The sequence below is a fragment of the Rhinoderma darwinii genome, chromosome 2, assembly GCF_050947455.1.
Source record: "Rhinoderma darwinii isolate aRhiDar2 chromosome 2, aRhiDar2.hap1, whole genome shotgun sequence".
In the NCBI taxonomy this organism is placed as follows: domain Eukaryota; kingdom Metazoa; phylum Chordata; class Amphibia; order Anura; family Rhinodermatidae; genus Rhinoderma; species Rhinoderma darwinii.
Genome location: NC_134688.1, coordinates 304,931,043 through 304,948,902, shown reverse-complemented (window position 1 = coordinate 304,948,902; position 17,860 = coordinate 304,931,043). Strand labels below are relative to the sequence as shown.

Here is a 17,860-nt window from a genome sequence, read left to right as displayed (position 1 = left end):
GCCCGAGAGATCGGGCAGCTGAATGTCAGGTCTCCGGCTGTCAGCGACTGCCGGGGACCCCGAGGAGAGGATAGAAGCAGCTTTCGCTGCTTCTGTCTTCTCTGATCGCTTGTACACAGCGCTCAATGAACGCTGTGTTTAGGAATAGATGCAGTGGACGGGCCGCTGTCTATTGCTCCCGGTGTTCATCTGACTGGTCACACGATCGCCGGGTGCTGTTAGTGACAGACTGCTGCTGGGTCTTACTAGACCCAGCACAGCCCTATTCGTGACAATCGTCACTATGAGAGTGCTGATTTCCACTAACTGGAGCAGCACAGCAGCCCCAGTTACAGGGGAAAAGTATGGTGTAAAAGAAAGAAAAAAAAAAAATATATAAAAGTTCCTCAAAGGTCTTTTTTGACCTTTGAAGGACAGACTATAGTAATAAAAAAAATAAGTGCAAAAACAAAAGAAAACACCCACCCCTCGCCAATCATTGTTGTAACGCTAGCGCTGACCCAGTTACCCTAATAGACATGTAATATATTCAAATTTACGGTAGACAATGACTATCACAAATAAAAAGGTCTATTTTAGGGTAAAACTATTACCAAAAAATAAAAAAAAAAATAGAGCTTAAGTAAAAAAAAAAGCTTTTACTTTTAAGATATTTTTTTTTTGTAATATTATTTACCAACTTTAATAAAAATTCTAAAATAGCAAAAAGGATGTGTATAAAAACGATTAAAAAAAAAACAAACTGCATTGTCTATGGAAAAAACAAAACAAAAAAAAAAAAACGCTAAAATCACGTCGTTAAGCAAACAAATAAAGTTCTAGCCATTTAACTAACACATGCTAAAAAGAGCTAAACTGTGTCTGGTCCTGAAGGCTCAAAATAGCCCGGTCCTGAACTGGATAACCTCCTGCTAACCAATTCTACTCATACGCTCCCCCTTTTGTAAAGCTTGGGATTAAGAATTGGGACAAACTTTTGACAAAACCTTCCAGTTTACTCAAAGCACTAATAGCAAAGAAGGTGCAGGAACCTCTATCAAAATTTTGCGATGGCATAGGGTCCCAGCCTTGTTACAACGTTGGTATCCGAATGTACCAGACACCTGTTGGAGGTACAGGTGGGGAGACGGGGGGGGGGGGGGGGGGAACGACAATGTCCCATTTGGTGGGAATGCCCTCAAATAAATCTCTTGGTCATGGGTCCTCTCACTGATTACTGAAATCGGCAATATTTCCATACCAAATACACCAGAGGCCCTTCATTTTATGATACCAACTGGTTTTTCTAAATACAAAAAGGGTCCTTGTCGAGTTTCCTCCTCCAGGCAGCAACATTTTTTTATCCCTAGATTATGGAAGGGTTCTGATCCTCCTTCCATAGAGGAATGGTATACTGAAGTCTCACACACATTAATGTGTCAGTTCCCAAAATTTCTATCTGACTAAATTGGGGTCTTGGGGAACATTCAAGTACAACTACAAATTCAACCTCTTATTCGGGGACCCGCCTTTTCAATTGCCCCTTGGTATAAAGGTCCAACTTTCTTGGCTGATTTATGCTGCTCAAGACTTTTTCCCTACTTGTTTTAGTCCTCATGCACATGTCAGTATTTGGAAGCCAAAACCAGGAGTGGGTCCAAAATATAGAAGAGGTGCAAATTTTTCCGCTATAGGTTCACACTGTTTACGTTCCACTACTGGTTTTAGCTTTCATATACTGAAGCAAAAATACCGACATGTGCATGAGGACTAAGTCTTTATAATTTTTTCTTGCCATATATTGCTATACAATGCTGTGAGATCCTCTTATTCCTTCCCTATCCTCTCGACTACCTCCCCCATCCCATAGCAAGAATATGTTTAACCCCTTAGCGCACCGGGACGTCTTGTATTGCAGTGCTTTAAGGCACCGGGACGTACCGGTGCGTCCTGGCTAAAAACTGTCACCCTTTCAAAGGGCAAGGTGACAGAACTGTGCCGTCAACTGTTTATGACAGTTGACCGGCACAGTAAGACGGCAGGGGACCATTTACAGTGGTCTCCTGCCGGCGATCGCTGTGATTGGTCAGTCAGAAGCTGAGCCAGCACTATCACCGCCGGTTATCAGCTGTCCGACACCCCTCTGCAACGGCCAGGACCGGAGCTAGGCTCCGATCCGGGCGATTAACTCCTTAGATGCATCGATCAACGCGATCGATGCATTGAAGTGTCTTGTAGCCTGTCGGCAACCACGATGGTTGCCACGGGCGCGGGTGTCAGCCGTTTGTCACAGCTGACATAGTGCTCTAACGGCCAGGACCGGAGCTAGGCTCCGATCCGGCCGATTAACCCCTTTAATTTCCTTTGCTGGTACTGTAATAAACTGGATTTGCCGAATGAAAATCCATGCAAATCTGCAGTTAAAGAGGCTCTGTCACCAGATTTTACAACCCCTATCTCCTATTGCAGCAGATCGGCGCTGCAATGTAGATTACAGTAACGTTTTTATTTTTAAAAACGAGAATTTTTGGCCAAGTTATGACCATTTTCGTGTTTATGCAAATGAGGCTTGCAAAAGTCCAAGTGGGCATGTTGAAAAGTAAAAGTACAACTGGGCGTGTATTATGTGCGTACATCGGGGCGTGTTTACTACTTTTACTAGCTGGGCGTTCTGATGAGAAGTATCATCCACTTCTCTTCAGAACGCCCAGCTTCTGGCAGTGCAGATCTGTGACGTCACTCACAGGTCCTGCATCGTGTCGGCCACATCGGCACCAGAGGCTACAGTTGATTCTGCAGCAGCATCAGCATTTGCAGGTAAGTAGCTACATTGACTTACCTGCAAACGCTGATGCAGAATCATCTGTAGCCTCTGGTGCCGATGTGTCCTCGCTCGTCCGACACGATGCAGGACCTGTGAGTGACGTCACAGCGTGATCTCTCGAGAACACGGCTGTGTCTGCACTGCCAGAAGCTGGGCGTTCTGATGAGAAGTATCATCCACTTCTCTTCAGAACGCCCAGCTAGTAAAAGTAGTAAACACGCCCCGATGTACGCACATAATACACGCCCAGTTGGACTTTTACTTTTCAACACGCCCACTTGGACTTTTGCAAGCCTCATTTGCATAAATACGAAAATGGTCATAACTTGGCCAAAAATTCTCGTTTTTAAAAATAAAAACGTTACTGTAATCTACATTGCAGCGCCGATCTGCTGCAATAGGAGATAGGGGTTGTAAAATCTGGTGACAGAGCCTCTTTAATATGCAAACCCACGGACCTGACGGGTTCAGTGACGCAGGAGCCACCTGTAAACTATCACATCTAAGTTATGAACTGGATGAAAGTATTTGTAAAATTGCACCAAACACACCTTTTTTTAAAAATAAATAAGCCTTTCAGATGTGTCCATAGAATTTAGGGTATGTTCACACGGCTCAGTGTCGGCAGTTTTTCAGGCCGTAGACGGCCGAAAAATCGGAAGCAGGACACCTCCAAACATCTGCCCATTGATTTCAATGGGAAATACAGCGTTCTGTTCCGATGGGGCATTTTTTTTTTTTTTTTTTCACGGCCGTTTTGAAAAACGGCACGGAAAAAGACGCGCCTGTCACTTCTAGCCATTTTTCATTGACTCTAGAAAAAAAGCTCCAAAAAAAAAAAAAATAAAAAAAAAAAAAGCTGTAAATAAACAGGTTTGCTTTAAAAAACAGCTGAAAATCAGCAGCTGTTTTCCCTTGACTATTTTTTTTTAATTTAACATTACTTTATGTTTTTACTTTAATGTACTGGCATATATCTATATGCTGATAGTAATGTACTGGTATATATCTATATGCCAGTACATTAGCCTGTGTACTGATAGGTATGTCCTAACAACTGCCTATGTACTAAGTATGCCCTAACCGGAAATATGGTAGGACAGCCCTGGGGTCCTTCAATGGACCCTGGGCTGTCTGCCCATTTATGGTATGTCCCTCAATCGCGTCACAGGAATTCCCTGTGACGTGATCCAAGGGGCATCCCCCCCTTCTCATTTTCCCCTGAATGCTGCAGTCCGCTGTGATCGCAGCATTCACGGGAATAACGGCAGAGATGAGGTCTACAGGCTGTGGCTGTGTAATCCTGTCAGGAGCAGGGCAATGACTAAGTGCATGCGTGATCAGCATGAGGAGATGCGGCCGGCGCTGCACTAATGAGCGGCGGTTCAGGCACTGAAGACAGAATATAGGGGTGTTTTGCAGTGCGCCCGCCATGTTCTGTTTTCAGTGCCGCATCGCATCATCCTTGACCCCGCGCACTTATCAGGACTCAGGAGCGCGGCAATGACTATCACACAGCCGCAGCCTCGCTCTCATACATTCATGTGTTACAATACTGAGCTGTGCGGCCGCACAGCGAAGTATCGAAGTACATGAAATAACGGTATTTAACCGTTTGGGGATGCAGAGTATCGAAACAGTATCGAAGTTTCGGTACATACCTAAACCCTAGTTTAATTTTTTTCCTCTAAAATCAAGTACAATTGGTGATTTATCATGTTAAATTAATACGATATATATAAAATTTTCTTCAATCTCAACTTATTCTGCCTCCTGCAATGATCACTCTCTCAGTTCACTAGTAAAGTCTGTATTCAGTGATTTAGAGATGAAGATGGACTGATCTCACGAACACCACCATTTTGGCCTGCCGTATACCCCAAATGTAGACGTGATTGATACCGAACAGTGATCTCAGTCACCCGTAGGCTATTAGGGCATCTGTTTAATATGCAAGTAACAAGCTTTTGGTGACATGTTAAATGGATGCCATAATAGCCTATGGGTGACAGATGTTACTGTTAGGCATGGTCCCCCATAGGCCATTACGACATCCATTTAGGGTTGATTCACCCTGGAGGCCTGTGACTATTCTGTTTTTTGTTTTTTTTTTAAACATAATAGATTTCACCGTCAGGCTGCACTACAGGAGGAAGCTCTGCCCCAGTGCATCACCTGTGACTAAAATGGGGTCGCTCATTTATCACTGTTGCTCCTCTGCGTGGACACTGGCCGTCATTCCATTCATTCACCTCCTGTGGCTGCCCGAAATAATGCTCCACAGTACTGGCACAGGATGTCAGTACTGCACCTGTTAGTCTTCTATTGGCTGGCAGCTTATGAAGTCATATGCTGCCAGCCAAGGGCAGGAGGGCATTCAGAAGAGGGATGGGGGGGCGTGGGGTGTAAATGGAGACTGCCGGAGACTCAGTTTCTGGGGGAAGCCCGTCATCACTGTCATCTTACAGACAGTGTGGCACCATTACACTGGGCACTAGATCTATGGGGGTGCAAACAAGGCCTAACTTCTATATGGGGGCACAAAGTGACGTTTTTCTGCCACTTTACTGCCACCGTAAGTTCCCCTGTAAAGGGCACCAAGTCTGTCGCCCAAGAGCCCACATAAAACTTGAGCCAGTCCTGATTGGTGGGCAGGCTGGCTATTTGTATATAAAGGAATGGGAGGCAGGGCTAATGCTTTCCACATTTTATAGGCTATATCAGCTGTTCCTCGAAGCCCCAGGTGAGCCAAAATGACAGCCTTTTATGTGCCCTCAACTAGGGTTGTCACGATACCAGAATTTGAACTTAGATACCGATACTTTGTGTATTGCGATACCAAAACTATACTTTTGCCAATAAAAAATAAATAAAAATCTTCTTTTCTGATGTGAGGTACGTGGTATTCATTTTTGAACCTCCATGTTCCTCCGTCATAATGGACAACATTGGGTTAATGTGTGAGGTACATGATGGGGTTAATTACTATTAACATGGAGGCTCAAAATTCATAATACCTCATGCCTCGCATTAATAAGTGAGGGCTGTTTATTTTATAGCAGCATATATATAATAAATGACGCCATTAATTTTTTACAGTCGCAAAGATACCGAATAGGTGTATATTTTATGTATTGAGAATTATTTTCATTAATGTTTATTGTATAAAAAAAAAAGGTTTTTTTAAATGTAACATTATTATTTTTAAACTTTAATGTACTGGCATATGTCTATATGCCAGTACATTAGCCTGTGTATGGATAGTACACAGACAGTTAGGACATCGTTAGAGCAGGGTTGCGTCTGTGTAATACAGCCATTGCCCCGCTCAGGACAATAAACGCGCGCGCAGTCAGCAGGAGGTGATTTGGCCAGCGCTGCACTAATGAGCGACGGCACAGGCAATGAAGACAGAACATGGGGGTGTTTTGCAGTGTGTCCACCAAGTTCGCTCTTAATAGCCGGCAATCGTTAGTGCAGCGCTGGTCACAACACATCGGGCTGACCGTGCATTTGTTATGAGCGGGGCAGTGACTATCACATACCCGCAGCCCCACACTTAGTATCGAAATACATGAATTAACGGTATCGAACCATTTGAGGGTGCACGGTATCGAAGTTTCGATGCATCGTGCATCCCTTCCCCCAACACACACATAAACCAGTACCCTCACTGTATCCCGGCTGTACCTCACTACCTTATACATTCTGTTCCTGCTACCAGCATAGCCTCAGGTTAGCTTAAAGGCTATGTACACCTTTGACATTTCATTTTTTATAAAAATGTGTATTATTTTTTACTTTGAGATACAGCTGCTTTGTATCCTGTATAAAGAGCAGCTGCATCTAGCGCTGAAACCTTTATCTGTCAGGTCAGTGGTACCGACTAGTTTAGTGTCCTTTTGCAGGGCTTGGGAGACAGAATTGGACGCGACATTCTCTGACGCTCAATGGAGACGGTGTTTCTACCTTTCCCAGAAGGCCTCAATAGCCATCCGAGCCCAGGAAACTAACTACAAGATTATTTCTAGGCGGTATCGAGTTTCTGCTGCCCTACACAGGTGGTAGCCGTCTGTGCCGGACGAGTGTTTGAGGTGTGGGGCGTCGGGGGCTTCCATGTCTCACATTTGGTGGAGTTGCCCTAGTTTGCAGAGTTTCTGGGAGGCGGTTCTTAAAATTATAATGGAAGTTACTGGGGTTTTGGTCCCCAATTCCCCCAAGGCGGTCCTTTTATTCATGTTCCCTATGCCGCTACCCATTTACAAATGTTCTTTAATTAGACGTCTCCTCCAGGCTGCCAAATCGGTTATCACTCGTAAGTGGAAAACAGCAGTCCCTCCGCTGCTGGATGAGTGGTTCCAGGAGGTTGCTTTGATACAGCAAATGGAATACCTTATGGCTCATTCCCTGGTCACTTCTCTGCAGTACAGGGATACCTGGTCTCACTGGCATACGTTTCTTCTTCCACCTATCACACTGCAGTGAACTGAGAAAATCATCCTTTCCCATGAGACTGTTAACGTTTGGACGGCAGGCTGGTGTTGTGGGGTTGGTTTGCTCTAACATCATCTGACAGGCGCATGGCTGCTTCTCATTTTATCTAGGATGTTCAGGTGCTGGAGTCCAGGTTCGCCAAGACCTCCCTTTCTTTTTCCTTGCCCTTGTTTGTTTCCCATTCTATCTTTTCCTTCCCTCAGTGTGTCTATTGTGAGTGGTCATTGTGCATACATGTTCTTACCATCGCCTTTTAGGATGTCTGGGGGGTTGGATTGGTGCATTTTCGTTCCTTTTTGTTACTATGCTCATTTCCTTTCAGCTTCCTCAGACTACTGTGATTGTATTTTGCACTTATGGCTTGTAATGTTCTCTCCTGTTTGGGCTGTGCCCTTATTGCATGGTCTTTCTACGAGTGACACTTTTTTCGATTGTGTGTAATGGATTGTATTAAAATGAATAAAAATTTATGGAAAAAAAAAAAAAAAAAAAAAGGATTTATATAAAGAACAAATAGGGCACGCCCTTGAAAGTTTGTAGTGCATGTTCACACGCAGTGACCAAAAACAGCTGAAAATACGGAGCTGTTTTCAGGCGTAAAACGTCCGAAACCACTGCGCGTGAACATAGCCTTATTGTTTTGCCAGTTTGTAATGGGCATCTTGAACACATATATGATATTTATTTAGACGCTGTATGAATCGGTGAGTCAGTTTACAGATTACGTGACTGCATGGGGGAGCCGAACAGAGCCAGTGTATTGAAAGCTAGATGCATGGCAAGTAAAAATAAATAACATACGTGTACAAGATGCCCATTACAAACTGGCAAGGCACAACATTTTTTTTATGGGAGTTATTCTTCAAATCTCTTGGTATATTTTTCAGCTTATTAAATTATTAATAGGGGGAAAAAAATAAAAGAGATTAAAGTTGAAAAATCTCTCAAGAGCGTTAAAGAAAAATCGAGATTTTATTTTTGCGCTAAGTCGCCCAGCCCTACATCCATTTAAAGTATACATCATTAACAGCTAATAACTTGTGACGCATATATTTAACAGATAGCTGTGATGTATGGCATGAAAATTTATGAAACCAGGTCTATTAAGCTATTCAAAAACCATGATAGGCTTTTACAGCCCCTAAGCTCTGGTCCCAGCTATAAACCACGTTCTACAACAGGGGTCTCAAACTTGGCCGGGTAAGTGGGCCACATATAGAAAAAAAAAAAAGGGAAGTTGACGGGCCGCATTACTTTCAAAAATGATACAATATAAAATTAATGTTAATTAGTTATTTGAACTACTAACAATATTACATTACTATAATAATACCGCATGACTATAAAATTACCGCTAGGTTTAAAATGAGAGAATTCTCCACGTGCTTATTTCAACAATTCAGTTTTCCAGTTTAAGGGTCGCTAAATGCAGTCCAGCGGCTCAGACACGTCAAGATGGCAGCCCCTTTTTAGATACTGCCACAGAGCCCTCTGTAGATCACACCCCCCCCCCCCCCTCCCTATAGGAGTAGAATCCCAAGCCAGAGCAGGCCGATGTACTGGCCTGGGACTCCTTTGCTGTAGAATGGGCCCAACACACCCCACCCACCCTGCTGATAGCGCCACATACCCGCTCCATGTAGGTAGCTCCATTGAGACTCCCTCCTCGACCGGGGTGTGTAGCGCTGTCAAAACTGGGGTAAGGGCGCTACTACATGCGACTGTCGGGCCACTGCTCAACAATGCGGGAGTACCGACGTCATGAAAGAGCGCTCCTCCTTCCAACCGCTCTATCCTGTCCCCGCGGGCTCACCAATTCACTCGCGGCGCCGGAGGACTGATGTCATAAAGGAGCGATCCTCCTTCCGAACGCTTTCTTCTCGGGGGTCACAGATGACAGCCCACATGCTTGAGACCCCTGGTCTAGAAGATCCAGTGGAAAGCGCAATAACTTATTATTATTATTATTATGGCTTCACATTCATAAGTCACAACAAAATTACCTGCATTTGTCCCCATAGCCACAGAATCCATTTTGATAGTGCCGGCACACTGGAACGGACTTCTTTTCATGAGAGAAGCGGCAATTTGTGCCCCATCTACAACTGCCTCGTAAAAACGCTCTACCAAACAAGAATTTAAGCAGCATTAAAGAAATCACTTATTATAGTGTGAAATGCAGAATGTTATGCGCATGTATTAAGACTACTTTGCTGGTCAGTAACTCATATTACAGTTGGCTGGTACACTGGCATACAGGTAAATTGGTTTTACATGCAGAAAAAAGGTGCTGTGCTGCCGATTTTGGTACGTTTCCGTTTTATAAATTTTTTTGGAGTAATGTAGATGTGATCACTAAAACATCAATTACTTCACTGGTGCTGTGTTATGCTGCAGATTTGCAGAAGGAAAACCTGCACGGCAAACCCACACGTAATACGCATAGTGTGCATGTGGCCTGAACATTAGCACGAATTGCAGTAACCCTGTGAAGTCCTTAGTCTTAAGGCCCACAATATCATGCAAGGCAATGATCACGCTTCAGGGTAGTAGAATACTGTGCGCTAATGGCACTAAGATGAACCTCTTAAGGCACATATAAATCGCATGCGTACATTTGGTTTCAAACAACAATCCAACTATGACAGGTTTACAATTTCAAAAAGTGGGCACGTGTAACCACATGTATACAGGCGATTCCCAAAGGCTAATATGGACACCACATAAGATCACATCATAAAAGCTGCATAAACAAAACCATAGATTGCACTCACATGCGATTTTCTGTCAATAGGAAAAACAGTATGACAGAACTCCTAAAGTAAAACGTAAACGTGCTACACATTTCTGATACATGAAATAAAGTGTATTAAAAAGGAAAAAAAAAATACATTTACATCACTAAACGTTGAAGCGCAGCTTTCCACATGGCCAGCACTGGGTGTGCGCTTATATACAGAAATTGTATTAACCAGCCCCCACCACCATAGCGGTTATATTCACACGTTCTTGTCATGTTACGGTTTTCTCGAAATAGCGGCATTTAATGAGAAAAATCAAAACACAAAATAAAGACATGGGGGTGGGGGGTAATATTAAACGATTAGTAGAGCGCAAAACACGGCTCCATAGACCCGGCCACTACTAGTCAGAACTCCAGCACACATCGGTAGTAACGACATGTGCTGTGATACGCCATCCTATGCCGCACCATGGCCCTCACAACACACCTGCATGGCGCTCTGGAAGCCGCTCCTCTGCCGCTCGCTGAGGCCATTTTCTCCGAGTACCGAAATCAACTGGTGCTGAAACTTCTAGATCTTTCTACACAGCCCCTCTTAGGCGGCTCTGACCTCGTCTCGCCTCTAACCGTCCGTGCACGTTATAAGCTCGCTGACAAGCAACACGTATGGTCTGCTCGCATCACGTGCCTCACGTCAGGGGCGGGCTGCTCGTGTCAGTGCAACGTGAAGCAGCTACTAGACTCGTATTAACTCAGTACTAGGAAAGATGAATATATTAGGGTTATGTACTTCACAATATCTATCAGTTTAGTAAGGAAAGACTATTGTGGGGGAACTGATTAACCTTTCAAGTTGCAAAGGCCTAAAAGTTGCAATTTGCGGCGAAAATTGCAACCTTTGTGCATTTTACACCGCCCTCGCTATCTGTGAAAAAGGGACGGAGCTTAACAAAATGGGATGGGGCATATTTACTATCATTTAGGCCCCATGTACACGACCATAAAATCGCCCATAATTACGGTCCGTAATTAGGGGCCCATTCTTTTCTATGGCCGACGGACACCTTCCCGTATGTCTACAGGAGGGTGTCCGTGCCGTAGAAACCTGCCGAAAAAAAAGGACATGTCTTTTTTATTTTACGGACCGTGCTCCTATACTTTATAATGGGAGCACGGCTCGTAAAAACGGCCGGCTGTCTGCGGCCAGCCGTGCCCATAATTATGAGTCGTAATTACAGGCATGGTAGTGTGCATGAGGACTAACTTCAGAAAAAAACAGACCGAGGCTCAAACAAAGTACTGATGTTGTATGTGACACCGATGGCGTTGAGTGCTGCGTCGCATATAAGGCCCTGACACTGCTCGGCGCCAGGACTTTGAGCTGCGGCCTGCAGTGAGAGGCTGAGGGGACCTGGTGGGTTAAAGTGATGAGGTGACTACATATTTTTTATGTGTTATCGGCGGCATGAGGACTGGGGCCACAGTTGCACACCCTGCGGCCTTGATATGCCACAATTGTGGCGCTCGGTAAGCTGAAAGATGTGACACATTTATTAGGTACCATTTTTGGGGACATACGACTTTTTGATCAGTTTTTACTTCATTTCTTTTGGGAAGCAAGGAAACAAAAAAAATGGCAATTCTGGCATTGTTTTTTTATTTCTATTGCAGTAATCCAGTGGGTTAAATAATGTGATATTTCAATAGTTCGGACATTTACGGATGCAACGATACTAATTATGTTTACTTTTTTATGTTTTACATTACATTAGGGGAAAAATGGAATAATTATTTTTTTTTACTTTTAATATATTTTTCTTTGTACATTATTAAAAACGTTATTTACATTTCTTTAACCTTTTTTTCCAAGTCCCTTAGGGGAGTTGAACTAGTGACAATTTTATCGCTGGTACAATACACTCCAATGCCTATGTATTGCAGCAGTGGCATAACTAGAGTCCTATGGGCCCCGGGTCAAATTTTGCACCTGGTGTCGTCGCCCCCCTGCCCCGCACTTGTTGCTCAACTCTGCACCAGTAGCATCAAAGACATCATAGCTATAAGATAATTTTCTATATACCTCCAAATTATAGTCATAAAGTTGCCAAATAATACCTCTATATTACCACCATAAACTGACCATATTGTGGTAGATATTAGTCCTACACAGGGCAGACCATGTAAGGGAATATAGTATAGTTAAATCCAGTGAATCACAGGTGACGTCTTCTCAGATTGGAGCAGTTCGCTTTCCCTTTTCTTCTTCATCTGGGCCACACCGCCATGAAGAATTCTTCCAGTCATACCGCCATGACCACTTCTTCCAGTCACACCGCAATGATGAATTCTTCTAGTCATACCACCATGACCACTTTTTCCAGTCATCTGGCACCATGACCACTTTTTCCAGTCATACCGCCATGACCACTTTTTCCAGTCATACCGCCATGTCCACACTTTCCCGGTAAACCGCCATGAGCACTTTTTCCAGTCATACCGACCATGATGACTTCTTTCAGTCACACTGCAATAACGACTTTTCCAGCCAGAACTTGTCTGTAGCGAATTTAAAGCACTGTCATCTTTGGCTCCTTGATTTTCCAGCATTCTCCCCACCTATTCCCAAACAGTAAGGGCTCGTCCACACGTAATGGTATTGGCGTGTTTTTTCCGACCGGAATTTTGGCCATAAAAAACGCAGCAGAATACAGTAGCAGCATAGTGGATAAGATTTAACAAATCTCATTCACATGCTGCGTAAGATTTCCGAGCCGAAATTGACCTGCGGTGCGTATTTTTCAGAACGCAGCATGTCAATTCCTGCTACAGAAAGTGTGCAGAATTGCTGCGTTTTTCAGAGGAGATGTCTCCATCTCCTAACATTGGGAGAAACGCAGCAATTTCCACACCATTTTCTGCCGTAAAAACCATAGGAAATGGTGTGTTTTTGCCGCAGCGGAAAGCCTTTGACTTTCAACTAAATTGCTGCAGAAATTTTCTGCAGCAATTCCGTTGTGTGTGGACAAGCCCTAAGGCTGGATTCACATAGTACGGAAATGCTCCAGATTTTTCTGCAGCATTTCCTCAGCAAAACACTGTTGTATGTGCATATTTTGCAGAGGATTTTACCCCTCCTACATTGAAAAGGCTGAGATCCGCAGTGAACATCCACAGTGAACAGAATGAGCATCATGCAGTTTAAAAAAAACAAAAACGCAGTGTGCTCTAATTTCTGTCCGGAAAATCTCATTCACAAGCCTAGGACTGTAATACGCCACGGATTTTTCGCACAGAAAATCTGCGGCATTTCTGTCCCTTGTGAATCCAACCTAAGGGTATGTTCACACGCTAAGGCTGGGTTCACACGACCTATTTTCAGACGTAAACGAGGCGTATTATGCCTCGTTTTATGTCTGAAAATAGGGCTACAATACGTCGGCAAACATCTGCCCATTCATTTGAATGAGTTTGCCGACGTACTGTGCAGACAACCTGTAATTTACGCGTCGTCGTTTGACAGCTGTCAAACGACGACACGTAAATGGACTGCCTCGGCAAAGAAGTGCAGGGCATTTCTTTGCCACGTAATTTGAGCTGTTCTTCATTGAACTCAATGAAGCACAGCTCAAGATTTACGAGCGTCTCAGAGCGTCTCAGACGCCTCGTAAATTACGAGGAGGAGCATTTACGTGTGAAACGAGGCAGCTGTTAACAGTCTGTCTTTTCACACGTAAATGCCTCTCATCGTGTGAACATACCCTTAGCAAAAATCAGCTGAAAATACGGAGCTGTTTTCAAGGGAAAACAGCTCATGATTTTCAGACGTTTTTTAACCCTCTTGCGATTTTCGTGGCGTTTTTTACGGCAGTTTTTCGAGCTGTTTTCCATAGAGTCAATGAAAAACGGCTCCAAAAATGTCCCAAGAAGTGACCTGCACTTCTTTTTCGCGGCCGTTTTTTTACGTAGACGTTCTGCTCCTGATTTTTTGCCTGTTTTTCGGGCTTTTACGGCCTGAAAATAGGCTGTGTGAACATACCCTAATAGTGCCCCACACAGTAATAGCGCCACCAAACAGTAATAGTGCCATCGCGCAGTAGTAATGTCCCCCTCTGTTTCCCCATATAGTCGTTTTCTTTTGTGCCCCATATAGTAGATAGGTGCCCTCATATAACAGGTGCTGATGTGCTCACCTATATTAGTTGGGCCCCCTATATAGTAGTTAGGCCCCCATACAGTATATAGGTGCACATATATAGTAGTTAGGCCCCCTATACAGTATATAGGTGCCCCCATGTAGCAGTTAGGCCCCCTCCTCCAGGTTTAGTGCCCCCTTTGTGCTAATGAAAATAAAAATTCCCGGTTCCTACGACCAGATGCTGAATCTTCTGCCTGCTTCTCGGCCATGGACTGTTATCTACAGGCTCAAAACAGCCTATGGCTTACCAGAGGTAGTAGAGGGGCAGGGAGACAATGACTCTCGTCTATGCCATAGTAAACTTTGCAGGGCTCGCACGGTGGCTCTGGGCTGATAGGCCCACTTCCCCTCAGGTCACAGTCACACACCCCAGACCGTGATTGTTACGCCCTGTATTTCAGTGAATTATTATTTTTACTGCCACCTATTAAAGTGTAGCTAAACGTTTGACAAACTTCTGACATGTCATAGAGACATGTCAGAAGTTGGGATTGGTGGGGGTCCAAGCACTGAGACCCCCACCAGTCGCTAGAACGAAGCAGCTGAAGCACTCGTGTGTGCACTCGTGTTCCAGAAAAAAATGTATTGTGTAAGGACTCAATAGAAAGTCTATGAGCCCATACTCCGATACATCGGCTTTCATTAATTACATTAATTTACGATTTTAGAAACGCTAGTGTCTCCAGGAATTGTCTTTTTAAATACAAAAAGACCTAAGTGTATGCTCCATATGGAGTTAAAGGGACCCCCGCCAATCAACTGTTTTTAAGGGAGTGCTCCTACGAGTGCTGCTTCCCGTTCATTTCTACTTGCTCACTGTGAATCGTCGTCTACACAGTTGTAGCTGCGATTCACAGTATTGCAGCCTTCTCCCATTCACTTTAATGGGAGAAAAAGGCTGCAATACTGTGAATTGCCACTACATCTGTGTGCATGATTCACGGTATGTTCACACGGAGTGTTTTCAGATGTTTTTCGGGCTGTAAACGTCCCAAAAAACGGCTGAAAAATCGGAAGCAGGACGCCTCCAAACATCTGCCTATTGGCAAATCCAGCGTTCTGTTCCGACGGGGCATTTTTTGTTAAAAAAAAAACAGCCGCGAAAAAGAAGTGCATGTCACTTCTTCAGACGTTTTTGGAGCAGTTTTTCATAGACTCTATAGAGAAACACCTGCAGAAACGGCCGTAAAAAACGCCACGAAAAACGCGAAATTACGTCTGAAAAAACGGCTCCATTACGCCAACAAACATCTGCCCATTGCTTTCAATGGGTTTTACGATGTACTGTGACGACGACCTGTCATTTTACGCCTCGCTGTCAAAAGACGGCGCGTAAAATTACAGCCTCGTCAAAAGAAGTGCAGGACACTTCTTGGGACGTAATTGGAGCCGTTTTTCATTGACTCCAATGAAGAACAGCTCCAAATTACGTCCGTAAAAGACGCTCCGCAAAACGCGAGTACATGCAATTACGTCTGAAATTCAGGAGCTGTTTTCTCCTGAAAATTGTGCACATACCCTTACAGTGAGCAAGTAGAAATGAAGGGGAAGCAGTGCTCATGCAAGCGCTGCACCCCCTTCAAGCAGCTTATCATTGGGGGTCCCGGGAGATGGACCCCGACCCATCAGCTATTGATGGCTGGTGCACTTGCTCAACCATTGCTTCATTCATTTTTATGGATCTGCCTGAGACAGCGGTCCCCTAAGTCCAATAGAAATGAATGGAGCACTGGCCACTTCGGGATACTTTCGGTCCCCAGTTCTCATCACCGGGGGCCCCAGTGGTCGGATCCCCAGTGTTCACACATGTATCCCCTATCCTTTGTATTGCGGCGCAGGGGAGAAGACAGAAGACTTCTGTTGGTAAGAATAATTTTTTTATTTTTCATGTTACGAACTTTTTGTTTTGTTTTACAGGTTCCGTTGGACAGTTTGGACTACATCGTAGATTAGTTGGACTACTTCGATGATGTAAGTTTTAAAAAAAAAAAATGGTCAAAGGGAGTTGTGTGGGGAGTTCTTATTTCAATGAAAAAATATTTTCTCATGCGTCTGTTTTTTTTAATTTCTAAACCGTGGCCCTTCCCACACTTGTAATGCTAGGCTGAAGAAAACAACATTGCGTCCCCCCCATTTTCCATAACCAGCCAGATACAACATAGCAGCAGCAGGCTAGCATCACCAGAGTGGGAAGGCCCACTGTTTTTGGCCCTTCCCAGCCTCATAATACCAGCTTGTGGCCGCCCCAGTACCCGACCACCACGGCAGATGGTCGGTAACTGGATCGTACCTGGCTTTTCCCAGTACCCTTGGACATGGTGGGCACCGGGGGTAAAAATGGGGGGGGGGGTTAGTGATAGCCTGGCTAACATTACTGCCTAACATTAAGCTCCAGCCTTAGGCATCGTGCACACTTCCATCACCGCTTTCACAGACGTTTTTGCGGCTGTGTGATTTCCATGTGCACTCCCGTGTGCACTCCGTGTTTCCGTTTTCGAGCGCCGAGCATGGTACTGTCCAGGGTGCTGAAAGAGCAGGGTTGTTCAGCGCTAGTCACTGTACAGGGTGCTGAAAGAGTTAATGGGCTGCACTGATCGGCGGTAACTCTTTCAGCACCCTGGACAGTGACTAGTGCTGAAGAATGACCATGCTCGTCGCTCGCAAAATACAATTTATGAAATAAAAAATTAAATCAGTTCATACTTACCCAGAACTCCCTGCATTTTTGTCCTGTCCAGCCTCCTGGGATGACGTTTCACCCCATGTCACCGCTGCAGCCAATCACAGGCTGTAGCGGCGGTCACGCAAGTCTGGATGATGTCAGAAGGCCGGCCACCAGGGATGACGCTTCATCCCACGTGACCACCTCTGCAGCCAATCACAGGCTGCAGCGGCCTCTTCAACCAATGACAGGCTGCCGCGTCATACAGGAAGGTCGGACTGGAGAAAGAAGAGTGACTCGTCACCAAGACAACAACAGGGGTACGTATGAACTGCTTTTTATTTTATTTTTAATCAGCAGCCTCTTCTTGTGATTGATAGAGACAAGTGGCTGTCGATTAGTGTAATATTTCTGTAATCTACTTCTGCCCGCCCAGCCGTTGCTAGGCAACGGCTCCGTCACACACGGACGGCACACGGATGCCTTCCATGTGCCTTCAGTTTTTTTTACGGCCCCATTGACTTGCATGGGCCTCACAGTCACGGAATCTCGGACCAAAGTAGGACATGCTCTACTTTTGTCGGAACGGAGCAACGGGACCGTAAGAAAAACTGAAGTGTGCATGGCCCCATTGAAATGAATGGGTCAGGGGGCTAGCCGTCAGAAAAATGGCTAGCACCCTGAAGAAGAAGACCGAAGTGTGCACTAGGCCTTAGTGAACGCTGTCAATCGGACAACTGCCATTCCTAAGGCACTAATAAAATATTAAAAAATCACATACGAAAATGTTTTGTTATTGAAATAAAAACACACAACCCTCTTTGACCATTTTATTTTTTTTTAAAAAGTAGATTATAGAAGTAGTCCAACAAATCTAATACGTAGTCCAAACGGTCCAGCGGAACCTGCAAAACAAAAAAAGTTAAGTTAGTAATATGAAAAAGAAAAAAACGTATACTCACC

At 44.4% G+C, this 17,860-nt stretch overlaps 1 protein-coding gene across 1 annotated transcript in view; it reads right to left on the bottom strand.

Annotated features, from left to right (window-relative positions):
- The window catches only part of LOC142741219 (putative E3 ubiquitin-protein ligase makorin-1), a 43,767-nt gene extending 33,039 nt beyond the window's left edge, over window positions 1-10,728 (bottom strand). The window contains exons 1-2 of the mRNA XM_075850616.1: window positions 10,528-10,728; window positions 9,301-9,420 (exon numbers count right to left, since the gene is read on the bottom strand). Of these exons, the coding sequence (XP_075706731.1) occupies window positions 9,301-9,420; window positions 10,528-10,574 (167 nt within the window). The 5' untranslated portion in view covers window positions 10,575-10,728. The remainder of the gene's footprint in view (window positions 1-9,300; window positions 9,421-10,527) is intronic.
- Window positions 10,729-17,860: the final 7,132 nt, after the last annotated feature.